General features: G+C 35.2%; 2 protein-coding genes across 2 annotated transcripts; one reads left to right on the top strand and one right to left on the bottom strand.

Moving 5' to 3' along the window:
* The first annotated feature begins 12 nt into the window (after window positions 1-12).
* LOC110884289 (uncharacterized protein At5g01610) lies at window positions 13-802 on the top strand. Its single transcript, XM_022131993.2, has one exon. It carries the CDS (start codon window positions 154-156, stop codon window positions 676-678), a length of 525 nt encoding a protein of 174 aa, XP_021987685.1. The 5' UTR covers window positions 13-153; the 3' UTR covers window positions 679-802.
* A 2,320-nt stretch (window positions 803-3,122) lies between these two features.
* LOC110884291 (protein SENESCENCE-ASSOCIATED GENE 21, mitochondrial) lies at window positions 3,123-4,420 on the bottom strand. Its single transcript, XM_022131994.2, has 2 exons — window positions 4,239-4,420; window positions 3,123-3,521 (listed from the first exon to the last, which is right to left on the bottom strand). The coding sequence occupies exons 1-2, from the start codon at window positions 4,370-4,372 to the stop codon at window positions 3,302-3,304; spliced, it is 354 nt and encodes a 117-aa protein (XP_021987686.1). The 5' UTR covers window positions 4,373-4,420; the 3' UTR covers window positions 3,123-3,301.
* Between the last annotated feature and the right edge of the window lie 10,907 nt (window positions 4,421-15,327).

The following is a 15,327-nucleotide window of genomic DNA, read 5'->3' as shown; positions in this document are numbered from 1 at the left end:
TAAAATTATAGTCCGATTTTCAATCAAACTAACTTACTTCAAGATCCATCAACATGACTCTGCTAGTAGCCTAACACTATTTCCAGATGCTAAATCTCCCTAATTAAGATCCAATCAAATCAAAACCCTAAAAAATCAACAAATCCCCAAATTATGCCATCAATCATCATCTTCACTTCCTTAATCCTCTTAATCTCATCACCACCACTCACCACCGCTAACGGCGGCGATGACGACAACTTCACCGCCTATGACGTCATCGAATCATACGGCTTCCCAAAAGGCATTCTCCCGATCGGCGTCACCGGCTACGAACTGGACAAATCAACTGGTAAATTCAAAGCGTTCTTCAACGACACTTGCAGCTTCTCGTTAGAAGGTACGTATGATCTAAGATACAAATCCACTATTGGAGGAACCATTTCGAAAGGTAGGTTAACGAATTTAACTGGAGTTAGTGTGAAGGTGTGGTTGTTTTGGTTGAATATTGTTGAGGTTTATGTTACTGATGATGAGCTAGGGTTTTCGGTTGGGATTGCTTCTGCTGGTTTTCCGATTGGGAATTTTGAAATGTGCCCGCAGTGTGGGTGTGGAATGGATTGTGATGGTGGTGTTGGTAGTGATCGGAGTCAGGGGGTACGGGGAAGTAGATCGAATTCGTTTGTTTCGTCGGTTTAGAGGTCGAGTTGTTTAGTATTTGCGGTTCGAATAAAACTTGTATGTTTGGAATGCCACTCCGATCATTCTCAATGAATCATGCTTTGAATTCGTAATAAGTTTATACATGATCGCTGTTATCTTATGATGTTGGTTAATTTTGATATAAACAGTTTAGCTGTAATCACTAAGTGGTATTAGCACCCTACATTTTTAAGATCTTCATAAATCATAACCAGTTAGTTGTGATTATGAACAGTTTTAGTTTCTTTGGATATAGAGGAAGGCAGTTAGCGTAATTTGGTTAACCGGTGTGTAAGAATCTACAAGGTTGAAGGAGTTGTTTCTTCTTCATATTTTTTTCATGGAAGTTTTACTAATCATCTTGATGAGGTTTGTAATCAGCTTATAAATCCACTAGCAAATATGCGATGCGTAATTATACTAGCAAGACATAGAAGCAATCACCATAGAAGCAAATGATATATAGTGGTTTCGATGGATATTAACAAATCTACTTCTTGGTCTTCCACTAAGAGTTTTACTAGTCTTCTCTCTAAATGTCAGAGATCGTTGTAAACTTCTCACTAGTATAATAGTGATCGCCTCTTCGCTTCTCAATAAGATAGGAATTGATGACCGTATATAAATATCATCTCTGATCACATTTTGTTATTATCATATGGAAGAGATCACAAAAAGATAATCATTTTCAATAAAATGATCACCTTTATACAAGTTATGAAGCCGAGCTTGTATAAGTTGTTTGCCTAATGTTATAAAATCGAATGCTCGAATTGACAATGTCATACAAGTTAATAAAAACGAAATAAATGAATCAGTAGGTTTTAAGCAATCCAGATAAAAACTATCAATGTTTGCCTCCTCTTTATAGAAAGTATTTACTTTGTCACACCAGTTAAAACACTTAAATTAGTTAACTATTGAAATTATCGGTTCAATCATCAATGTCTTTACACTCGCACGGGAACTGCTGGGTTTCTTCCTGTTCAGATCTAACTACAATAGCGTCTGGGTTAACATCGTCAAGTTTATTTCGCAATCGGTGACAACAAAATATCCTCCTTAGAAATCTTGTGAAGGGGAACTTGGAGATGGCGTCGTCGATATTAAGTATTGGCTGGATCCGTGGCTCAAGACCGAGCCATTGAAGGATTGCTTTCCTTTTTGTTTCAGTTGGAGACGGAAAAGAAATGTTATGTTAAGGATCGTGTCGTTCGGTCGTTTTCTAATCCTGCACGTACTTGGAAGTGGAGAACAACCCCTAGCTCTAATGTTGAGCTTGTCGAATGGGCTCAACTGAGCTTCCTCATGCGTTCGGTTCAATTGTCAGGGTTGAGAGATGTGTGGTGTTGGCATGGTAACAAATTAACAGTGCTGACGGGTTTCGCGTGGCGGCGATCAAACATATCATCGAGCATGGAGAGTATTTTAGTAATCGTTTCATGATGAAGTGGTGCCGGTGGGTTTCGTTAAAATGTAATATCTTTGCGTGGAGGGCTGAGATGGAAAGAATCCCGACCATGGCAACCCTTAGGAGAAGGAATATTTTGGTCTCCCATGATATGTGCAAACTTTGTAATTTTGAAGAGGAGTCGATTGATCACCTATTTACCGGATGTATGGTGACTTCGGCTCTTTGGCAAAAGGTGTGTGCGTGGTGCAAGATTCCGAATCTTACTGTGTTCTCTTTTATTCTGGAGGTGCACGAAGTTAGTGGTCTAAATGGAGCGAGTAAAGAGGTTCTTCAAGGTATCTTTATAATTACATGCCGGAGCATTTGGAATGCAAGAAGTGGGCAGACAAGTTAACATAGTCGACATCTTTAGTGAAGTCCGCTCCATAGGGTACATTTGGGTCAAGAATAGGTCGAGATTGAAACAGTTATCTCGGGGAAATTGGTGTAATTTTGTAATTATGTAGTTTCATTGTAGTGTGTCGCCCGGTTTTCGGGTTGGTCTTTTTGTGTTAATGAAGTTTTCCTTTAAAAAAGTCAATGTCTTTATAAAACATTAAACTTTTTAAATGTTATCAAGTGTGTATAAAGAGAAAATTAATACAAAACCAAATTTAAAATAAAAAAAATTGTTAGAACAGCATAAAGTGTTTATATTTTTGGTATGCTTCTGACTTTTATGGTGTAGGAGGAGGGTAGTCCTTAAAGGATGCTCCGTCACATAAGATGGGTGTGAGGATGGGGCAAAGAGGATGGACTTAAGGAAATGGAGGATGAGCCTAATATATATGTGTGTGTGTGTGTGTGTGTGTGTGTGTGCTGTATGTACGTGTGTGTGTGAGAAGGGGGAGGCCAGGCATGGACGTCTTGGGGAGGACGTTGAAGACGCAGACGCCCCGCCGGAAATGGTGTTGAGGGCCGGCGACGAGCCCAGACGCCCCCTCATAGTGACTAGCCTTTGAAACTTGGTCACAACGTTTTATGTAAATTTACTGTTAAAATTTAGTGACATTAAAAATCTTCCTAAAATAGTAATGTTATTTAATCATAAATCATAAAGAACTTTTGAACTACACACACATGTATGCTCTTTATCTAGTGAACAAGACTAATCAGCTTCATTCATCTTCATATATTGATATCAAGATCAATTTCTCAATAAAACTTTTAGTTCCGACGGTTTTTCAGTTTCAACGGTAGTTCACGGAGCTCAGTAGCATCAACCGGGTTTATTTGGCCCTCTGGCTTGTAGTAACCCGTTATTGGATCCGGAACCCATGAACTCGATTTCTTCGATTCCTCACCTGCTGCTTTTTTCATCATAGCACCTCCACTTACCTTCACGCCACCATTCACGCTCCCCTGTCTCCCTGTTGCAAATCCGCGTCTGTAATTATAAATAATTAAAACACAAATCATATCAAAATCAAACTTTCCGAATCAATAATAAGACACTGACAATAAATCTTTAGATAATTGCGATTTTTTGACATCGATATAAACATCTGTTTTTAAAATACTTAGTTTTGTTATTCAAAAGGGGTTGGCGGTATAGCTTGTTGCTCGTTTGCCTCCTATTCCGATATAAAATAAACCCAAAAGAATTTTATATCTTTTTTTTCTGAACGGCAAATTTAGATCACCGAACTTTATAAGTATATGTTAATTTTTTGTGTTTATTTTTATTTTTTTATTATTTTTTTTTTGTTAATGGAGTTGAATTTACCAAGTTCTGAGGAGTTGGGGGACCACTGGAGTATCATCGTGCCACTAGCGGAACCACCCGATCATATTCATATCCATTAGATAATAATGTCTATACACCAATTTAGAAGGAAACCCAATAAATCGAGGATAAAACCCGTTGTGGAAATCAAACCTATGATCTCATGGTCCCTAAACCTTATCTCACCCCAAGATGCCACTAGCCGAAAACAAAAACAAAAAAATTGGAAACACAAAAGCAAATTTGATAATATCACTGTTTACCACGGATGAAACTGAAGAGTTGCAATATAAGAACACAAAAACAAATAAAAATCAAACTAATGAGTTTTAAACCAAAAACTATCCTCAAACACAGAAAATTCAAACAAAGTGTCACCTGGCAACACCAGAGAGTTGATCAACGATGAAAGATGAGATACGCTTAGCGCTAGCCATTTGTCCGATAAAGAATTGATTGAATGACCGACGTAAGCTATAAAACTTGTGTTCTTGTGGGCGTTGATGAAGCATAAACAGTATTTATAGGGGATGAGACTTGAGAGGGACACTTGGTGGCCATAACTCGTGACCAAGAGACGTTTATTTTTTCTTGCTGACCTTTGCTATAACTATTTCAAAAGCGAATGAAATTGACCACTGCTACACTCATGCATTCATTTATGATTTATAACTAACTAATATATATTATGATACTGATACACTAGAGAGGTGTTCGCACGATGCTCAAGGGAACAAGGTGTTGGTTATTACATAACTGTAAGATTAAATATTTATTTAATTATATTTAATCTAGTAGACATCATTATCATTTGAGAAAAATGCAAATTGCGTCCTTGTGGTATGTCCTAAACATCAACTTGAGCCCCTAAATTAAATTTTTGGATGTTTGAGCCCCTGACCATATAAATTCATAACACTTTGAGTCCCTGCCATCAGTTTGACTGTTTGAGGCAGGGGTAAGACCGTCTTTTGACATATATTAATAACACTTTACGTCCCTATGGTATGAGTGAAATATCAACCTGAGCCCCTAAATTCATTTTTTTGCTTTTTTCTTAAGAAATCTAATAATAATTAAATTAACTCTTTTATTTTTTATATAATAATTAAATGTATCCTATATATATATATCAAAGATCCACAAGCAATTGGGTTATATTCATTCATAATAAAATTCTCGATAACAAAAGACCGTAGACCGTAACGTACAGACTCGATAACAAAAGACCGTAACGTACAGACTCGATAACAAAAGATCGAAACATACAAATAGAGACAAAACGTCAAAGATCCACAAGCAATTGTGGATCTTTACTGACGGGTGCACTTCGGAATGTAGCAGATATGAATGAATATAACCCCAGTGGCAGATATGAAATTCCAGAGCTTGCTAATTACATATCTGCCACTAGGGTTATATTCATTCATATGAATGAATATAACCCAAGCGGTAGATATGAAATTCCAGAGCTCGCTAATTACATATCTGCCACTAGGGTTATATTCATTCATATGAATGAATATAACCCAAGCGGTAGATATGAAATTCCAGAGCTGGCTAATTACATATCTGCCACTAGGGTTATATTCATTCATATCAATCACTTCCTTATGTGCACCGCGCCATCTTCTAGGAGGTTGTCAAGTGTTCTCGCCTTCGTAGTTGGTGTTTTGCGTATCTTTACATCCGCAGCCATTCTGTACAACAAAACACATTCAAACCAAAACACATTCAAACCAAAACACATTCTGTACAACAAAATTCAAACCAAAAATCCATTCAACCCTAAACCCAAACACATTCTATACAACAAAAATCAAACCAAAAATCCATTCAACCCTAAACCCACAAGAATCTGTACAAACCAAACCAAAACACATTCTGTTGATACCCTAAACCCTAAACACATTCAAACCAAAACACATTCTGTACATCCGATCAGTTCTTAATACTCAGTTGATACCCTAAACCCTAAACACATTCAAACCAAAACACATTCTGTACAACAAAACAAAACACATTCAAACCAAAACACATTGCTACCCTAAACCCTAATCCATTCAAACCAACTCTCTGTTTTGATGCATTTTGAACAAGAATCAAACCAAAAAATCCATTCAACCCTAAACCCACAAGAATCAAACCAAAAATCCATTCAACCCTAAACCCTAACCCCAAATAACACATTCAAATCATACCCAAAATTCCATACCCAAATAACTGTTATCATCGAATCAAAATGAGGAACACATTCAATCAAAATGAGGAACACATCGAATCAATAACTGTTACCCAAATAACACATTCAAACACATTCAAAATGAGGAACCCAAAATCAACCCTCTGTTTTTCAAAATCAACCCAAAATCATCGAATGGAACCCAAAATCAAACCCAAAAACATCGAATGGAACCCAAAATCAAACCCAAAAACATCGAATGGAACCCAAAATCAACGCTCTGTTTTTTCACAATATAAACACATAAACACATCGAATGAAATCAACCCTCTGTTTTTTCAAAATCAACCCAAATCATCGAATGTTACCCAAAATCAACCCAAAATTATCGAATGGAACCCAAAATCAAACCCAGAATCATCGCTCTGTTTTTTCACAATATAAGCACATAAACACATCGAATGACAGGATGAAGATGAACCTGATCGATGATGAAGATGATCTGTTGATCTCTTCGATGAAGATGATGATGATGATCTTGGGAGTTGAGAGCGGCTGTTGATGATGATGATGATATTGGGAGTTGAGAGCGGCTGTTGATGATGATAATGATATTGGGAGTTGAGAGCGGCTGTTGATGATGATAATGAATCCATTCAGTGTATATATTATGTGACAACCGGTGATTAACGCCTCTTAATTACATGATTAACGAACATTTAAGGCGATAATTAATAGTGTTTAAGGCATGAATTAACCCAATTAGGCTTTTGTAATGCCTAGGAACGTCTATTAAACTCTACAGCATGTGAATGTGGATTTGTGAGAAGACTACTGAACGATACGCGGTAACGAACTGACACCGTACAAGATACTGACAACGCTTTCGAAGGTCACAAATCGCATACGGGAACGAAAAACGCAACTGTGGGAACGCACCGGCAATGAAACGGGAGCATCAGACTCGTTTATTATCTCGAAAACTGAAATATTATGATATATTTAGCTTCATAATAAAATTTTAATATTCGCAGTCGAAATCGGATCGAAAAATGGACTAGAGACGACAACCGAAGCATCTGACGTGATTTTAACGCTACGGACGAACGTACGCAACTAATATCGATTACCAACAACATTTTTCGTAATTTTGACTTTCAAAAAAAAAATTTGTTTACGACATTCCACGATGTTTGGGTCAACACGGGTCAGCTCGGTTCGGGTTCGGGTCAACTGCGGTCAAACTCAGTCAATGGGTCAGATTCGGCGTCTTGGGTCAGCCGGTCAATTTGGTCAACTGCCGGTCAATGTGGTCAAGCTCGGGTCAATGGTCAAACCGGAACGCACGTGTATCGAGACTTGGTAATGTTTGACAAACGCGTTTTGAATACTTATACAGTTATATTATCATTGTTTTTAGCGTAGAACCAAGCTCTAAACCAAACCAACTAGTGAAGCCGTATAACAACAATCACTCGGACTTGTATATAAACATGTGTATACAATTTGTATTAGTTAAAACCGAACCGACATATCATGAAAAATTATATATATATACACATCCAAATTCTTAGCTTTGTTTATAAAGGTCTTATAACTAGAAGAGTTAAATATTCTACACACTTTATAAATCAAGTTATGTATATATTTTATTAGTTTTTATAGAATTCTCTATAAAAATCCCCACCAAATATTAGATACATTACTTGTATAGATATCCAAGATATTGTGTAAATCACAATCAAATCACCACCCTACCATACGGTCGAACCACTCACAATCCCCCCATAACTTTTGTGATTTTTTTTATTGACTTTAACCATATCTTGAGAAACTGTGGTGATGATTGACATGGATTTTATTTTATTTTATTTTTTGGATTTAAGTATCACATTCTCATTTATTTCAAGGATCATACCACTTTAAAGTTCAAAATTTACCAACACCCAAACCCTCCCTTTCTCACTCTCTCGTCTGAACTCATACACCCCCACAATTCCATTTTTTTTGTTGTTAAATCTCTAGAATCTAGCTAAACTCAAGTGTTCTCATAGTATTTCAAGCTTCAAATTTATTCTTTTCCTTCTTCTGGCTTGCTCTAGGTGAGTGTCTAACTTTCTAAACTCTATTTTATATTACATGTTACAAGTTGGATTATATATAAAGATTCACCCAAGTAGTTGTTTATGGTCTAAAGCTTGTTAAAAAAAACGAGAACCACCACTTAAATAACTTGTTCTCATGAAAGGATACATGATAATATTCTATAGTTTTCTTAGTGATTTACAAAGATCTGGTGTTGGTGTTTCATACATATTTCATGTAGTTTTGCTAAAAATGGAAAAATATATCATTTCTGTTGTGTATTTGTTTTTTTTACTAGTATATACATATATTAATTGGACGCTATTTAATCATTTTAGATATCATGTTCCTACATAAAAGTGTACTTCATCAAATTACACTTGAAATAAAAGTGATAATTTTTGGAACATTAAAAGTGCTAATCTTGTGATAATTAAGAGTAAAGATGGTTTGGAAAACATTATTTTATGTCACTGAAGTACTAGAACATGGATCTAAAACTTTAGACGGATTTATGGTGTAAAATATGTTTCCATCAATTATGTAACATTTTTAGACGAGATTAGCGATTATGATATATTTTGGATGAATATATATATTTTTAACCCAAGTTTGATTTTCTTAAAAATAGTATTTAATGGACTAAAGCCTATTTTTGGGAGACTCGTTAAAAAAAAACAATAGATATAAATATTACCTTTGGTCATAAATATAGATATTTGGTTAAATTAGTGGGTTCAAGAAATCGTTTTAATACTTTAAGTATTTATTTTATATATTTATGAAGTTATTACGATTAGAAGGGTTGAGATCCTGTACAAACAGTGCTAACTGTAAGAACCGTAAGAACAGATCTGAGTCGTTGATAGTTTAAATTAAGGGTTGATATTGATTACAAATAAAACCCCTATAATTAATAATTAATACTATCAAGTTAGGGTATTTTAGTCATTTAGTCATTTCCCATAAAATACTAATTCCACCAAGTTTTTTAAACTAAAATAACTTTTATATATTTCATTAATTTTGGAAAAAAATTATACCATAAAATCAAGTATTTTTTTATCTTTAATATGAGTACCATATTGTTATACTTTTTTTTTATTTATAAAAATGACTTTTTAAAAAGTTACAAAAAGATGTTTTATAATTGTGCTAGTTACGTAGTTAGAATGTGCTAATATGAATATGTATTGTGTTAATTCTAAATCTATACTTATGTTCTTGTTTTATTATGTAATTCTTATGTGTTGTTATTTTTTCCATTTGTGTTGTTATTGGGAGCCTATTTATAAATAATTTTGTTTTCTACTAGTTATGTAATCGTTTGTGTTATTTACAAAATTAAAACAAAAATATGAAATTGTGCTAGTATGTAACAATATGTGTTGTTTATAAAATAAAAAAAATGAAATTGTGCTAATTATGTAATAATTATGAAATTGTGCTAGTATATGTTTATAAAATAAAAAAAATAAAATTGTGCTAGTATGTAACAGTACGTGTTGTTTATAAAATAAAATAAAATGAAATTGTGCTAGTATAGAACAATATGTGTTATTTATAAAATTAAAAAAAAATGAAATTGTGCTAGTAATGTAATAGTATATGTTGTTATTTTTTTTTTCCCTTTTGTGTTGTTACTGAGAGCCTATTTAGAAATAAATTCGTTGGAATGTTGTATTTTTATTGTGCTAATGTTGTTTTGTTGGTGTTACCGTCGGATGCCCAGACGGTGGTGTTAAGAGAGTACTAACGTCGTTATTTGATTGTGCTAATGTCGTTTTTTGATTGTGCTAATGTTGTTTTTTGATTGTGCTAATGTCGTTATTTGATTGTGCTAATGTCGTTTTTTGATTGTACTAATATCTTTGATAATGGAAGTTCCTTTTTTGATTGAAACGAGAATGCTGATAATGTAGATGGTCTTACGTTATGCTAATGTCGTTTTTTGATTGTGCTAAGGTCGTTGATAATAGAAGTTCCTTTTTTTTATTGAAACGAGAGTGCTAATAATGGAAGTTCCTTTTTTTATTGTGCTAATGTCGTTTATGTAGGTGTGCTTATGTTTTTTGTATTGGTGATTCCTGCAGGTTGGTTTGATCTGAATATGTTACAAAAATTCAAATTTTGGTTTGAATTTATCTCCATGGATTTAAGGATATTTTGATAATTAATTTTAATTATAAATATATAGGGTCAAAATGTCTAAATTACCCCTAAACTAATTTTTAATTGAATAACACTTGTCATTTATGTATTGGTTCTTATGGTTCTTACAAACATAAGAGTTTGTATTTGATCCCATGCCACGATTAGAAAACCCTAAAATATATAGTTGCATTTTTATGAGCATCTATACCATGTACAAATGTATTTATGACACATATATTTATATGAGTTCAAGAAGCGAGATATCCATTTTCTAGAAGTATGGTATTTTGTGGAAATATGGGTGTGGAAATGTAATATATATTATTTTCACACAAATACTAACTTATTTCATAGTATATCTCTAAAAAAAATAGTCTATATTTATTTTCCGATCGAGACGAGTTACAACTCATCTTAAGATAATTATTTGTTTTATAGACCAGAACACGAATTTCATACGAGAATCCAAGGATGAGTTATGATAATTTTATTATCCATATTATATATATTTTCCATGAATATATATATTCTAGAAAACAAAGTTATAACACCAACGGTTCATCGAGTTAAAGCGTTGAGACACGACATGTAATCTTATTGAGTCTAACTAGTTGGGTGAATGTTATACATGACCAACTTGTATGTTAGGGTATTTCCATTAGATTTTAAGGTGGTCTTTACTTGTAGTAGGTTACAACAAGGTTATTTCAAGCTTTCGGATTTGTTTGTGTTTGGTTGAAATATAGACTATTATGCTTTGCGGGCAAGGTGAGTTCTTAACCCCCACTTTTTATTGTTTTACATTTTTATATATGTTTTCGGGGGTGGAAAGACATGCAAGTTTTTGCAAAAGCAAACAATATTTTGATGAACGAAAACACATATTTTATAAACCATGTTGCAAATGATTTTCAACGTACTTGAATGGTTTACGAACGATTTATACTAAACATACCGGTTCTACAAAACATGCATGATTTTCATGACTAGTGACGAGAATGTCCTAGTTGCAACAACGGGACTGGGTTGGCCTGCGTACGAAAAACGAGACAACTCAGTGAGACCATGTCCCCCTTTTTCTTTCAACGTTTCGGTTTACAACTTTCGGGGGGAAATACATGTCAAACTAGGGTATGATTAAGTTATGGAATGAACTCTTAGATCATGTGAGCATAGGCTGTAACTGAGGTGCCATTAATCCTTTTGAGGACCAAGGAACAAAGGTTAGATCTAATGGGTACGGGCGAGCCCCACTCACGGTCCATGGGTGACCACTTAGAGTGCTGTTGTGTCCAGCGTCGAGAGTTCGACACTTAAATTGCCTACGCGGGTTGAGTACCTCCTATGTCGTCGCATATATTAATGTCCTCGCGAAACATTAATGATCAACATGTTCATAGACGCTTTTCATACCAACTTACAACACTAAAACTTTCAAATGTTTTTAATATACATTTGACGCAAACTCATAATACATGTATTTACAAACTTTGACAACGCTTTCAACTTATGTACAAATAAGAGGACGCGTTAGTCCTACTTACAAAGACTCTCGTGGGCTAGACTCACAACTTTCATATATCATGCCGAGAAAATGTTTTTTTTTTCTATATTTACTCAACAAATTTTAAACCGGTAAACAAAAAGATTTATTTTAAATCGTTTCAAAACAAACTATGAACTCGCTCAACTTTATGTTGACTTTTTCGCATGTTCTTTCTCAGGTTGCATTTTCAAAACTATGGAACGGTTGGAATAGGAGAACCCATGGGAATTCGAGTACTTAGCGGCGTTCACTGTTTAGAAGTCTTAGCCTTTTGCTTCCGCTGTGCAATGAAGATACCAGTCCAGTCACGCCATGCTCTGATATTTCGGGGTGTGACAGATTGGTATCAGAGCTATAGGTTTCAGCGAATTAGGTTTCTGTAGAGATACCTAGGCTTTAACCTCACTATCCTCTGGGGACTTAGATATCAAGACTTGAACACATACAGAACGCCTAGGACTCGAATATGGGTTCCAACCGTTGCCAAGAACAATGAGTCAACTATTTTGATTTTAAACATGCACAAGAGTTATGTTTGATACACGATACACGGAACGATTACATAGTGTAAGCAAAACCTTGAGAGTTTTGATAACATGCGTCTAGGACCTTTGGAGAATTTATGTCAAAATCCATTAAAGGTCATTACGTAGGAACTGCGACTATTGACTCGGGCAAACACCATTATATTTTGTCGTTCATGCTATCTTACTTACCCGAGCAGGTAACCTACGCGGAACAAACACTAGTGCACAGGAATACATGAAACTCAAATTATACGTCAAAGGATGTCGGAGCACATCACATTCTACGTGGAACGAAACGCTAGTGCACACGAATACATGAAACTCAAACTATACGTCAGCGGAAGTCGAAGTGTATCATACGTGACTTTTGAGGCAAGGCCTTTGGAAAACATGATCGGGCATGATAACAACCATGGTAATCCTGGCAGCGGGAGAACTACAGATTGCAATGCAACACTTAGTCACGTGATCCTGCAAACGACACGAATCTTGCTAAGGTATGCTTAAACAAGATTTCATAACAGTCGGTGTTTAGTCTAATGAGACTCACAACTATGGGCACTGCATAAGAAGTCACATGTCTTCGCACTCCCCCTCCCTCATTAATGGAGATTACGCTATGTTCGGAATTCCAGGTAAAGTCCTTACATTTCTTTTGTTGAAATTTCGACTTCTTGCATATAGTGAGTAGATTTTTGCATTTCTACTCCCCTTAATGGCCATTGCATCACGAAGATTTTATTTCATGATAACGAACACTTAATTGCTCCATTCTTGACAAATCCATATGTTACATATGCGTTGTTCGTTACGCATGTGGCTTCACTCGAAATTGTTGCTATATCAACGTTCAATATTGTTTTGCTATGTCTATTCTTGCATTGTGATTTGGATAACCGTATTATTGTAAAACGTTGACTCTTTGATACCGGGTCAACGAACTCGTTGAAACTCATTTCCTTTCAAGCTACATACATGGTTTTTCATTGTAACCATGTCGAAATTTTCTTGTTGATACATGCATCCATTGTTGGATTGTGTTTCAACCAAGTTCAATTGATTGAACTTGCTCTTAATATATATTCGATTCAAGATTCCACATGATGGATTGAGACCATTATATTCGAAATAATCCCAACAAGCACTTCATTTGCTTTGAACCATAAAAGGCTTGTTTGGTCTTCGACTTCATTGCAGCATTTCTTTGATCACGATCAGTCGTTCATGCGAAACTATATATACTTTTTGTTTGACTCATCATTTAAATGGTCTTAATGCAACTATGTATTAAGACAATGATACACCAGGATCGGTTGTATTTCATTTCGGTGTATTCTTGCAACACTTTGATTTTATTCATTTAATGGTTCAAGATTTGATAAATCATTTTTATGATCCTACTTATTTAAGTTTGTTGAATTCGAGTTTCACTTATACAACAACCAACGCTAGATTCCGTTGGTAGTAAATTCTATTGTTTCAAAAATTGATTTGCAGTTAGTGAACGTTCATTTGGAATTCCACTGGTTGAATTTCCTCTTTTGTTGGACCCTCGTAAACTTACTCACATTGGTGATAGTATCACTACGCTTCGTTCACTTGACCTCGATTTCTGGAACAAACTCAGTTGAACCGTTGGGTTCTTATTGATGCAATATGTCCTTACATTCACGTAATCTGAATAAGTCTTGATTCGATTATGCGGTCATTCACTTTGTTACTTGCGAATGACACAACTTTGAGGAGATGACATAGACTAAATTTCGAGGACGAAATTTCTGCAACAGGGGGAGAATGTGACAACCGGTGATTAACGCCTCTTAATTACATGATTAACGAACATTTAAGGCGATAATTAATAGTGTTTAAGGCATGAATTAACCCAATTAGGCTTTTATAATGCCTAGGAACGTCTATTAAATTCTACAGCATGTGAATGTGGATTTGTGAGAAGACTACTGAACGATACGCGGTAACGAACTGACACCGTACAAGATACTGACAACGCTTTCGAAGGTCACAAATCGCATACGGGAACGAAAAACGCGACTGTGGGAACGCACCGGCAATGAAACGGGAGCATCAGACTCGTTTATTATCTCGAAAACTGAAATATTATGATATATTTAGCTTCATAATAAAATTTTAATATTCGCAGTCGAAATCGGATCGAAAAATGGACTAGAGACGACAACCGAAGCATCTGACGTGATTTTAACGCTACGGACGAACGTACGCAACTAATATCGATTACCAACAACATTTTTCGTAATTTTGACTTTCAAAAAAAAAATTTGTTTACGACATTCCACGATGTTTGGGTCAACACGGGTCAGCTCGGTTCGGGTTCGGGTCAACTGCGGTCAAACTCAGTCAATGGGTCAGATTCGGCGTCTTGGGTCAGCCGGTCAATTTGGTCAACTGCCGGTCAATGTGGTCAAGCTCGGGTCAATGGTCAAACCGGAACGCACGTGTATCGAGACTTGGTAATGTTTGACAAACGCGTTTTGAATACTTATACAGTTATATTATCATTGTTTTTAGCGTAGAACCAAGCTCTAAACCAAACCAACTAGTGAAGCCGTATAACAACAATCACTCGGACTTGTATATAAACATGTGTATACAATTTGTATTAGTTAAAACCGAACCGACATATCATGAAAAATTATATATATATACACATCCAAATTCTTAGCTTTGTTTATAAAGGTCTTATAACTAGAAGAGTTAAATATTCTACACACTTTATAAATCAAGTTATGTATATATTTTATTAGTTTTTATAGAATTCTCTATAAAAATCCCCACCAAATATTAGATACATTACTTGTATAGATATCCAAGATATTGTGTAAATCACAATCAAATCACCACCCTACCATACGGTCGAACCACTCACAATCCCCCCATAATTTTTGTGATTTTTTTTATTGACTTTAACCATATCTTGAGAAACTGTGGTGATGATTG

Source organism: Helianthus annuus, chromosome 10 (genome assembly GCF_002127325.2).
Source record: "Helianthus annuus cultivar XRQ/B chromosome 10, HanXRQr2.0-SUNRISE, whole genome shotgun sequence".
NCBI lineage: Eukaryota > Viridiplantae > Streptophyta > Magnoliopsida > Asterales > Asteraceae > Helianthus > Helianthus annuus.
This window is presented reverse-complemented; position numbering and strand designations above follow the sequence as displayed.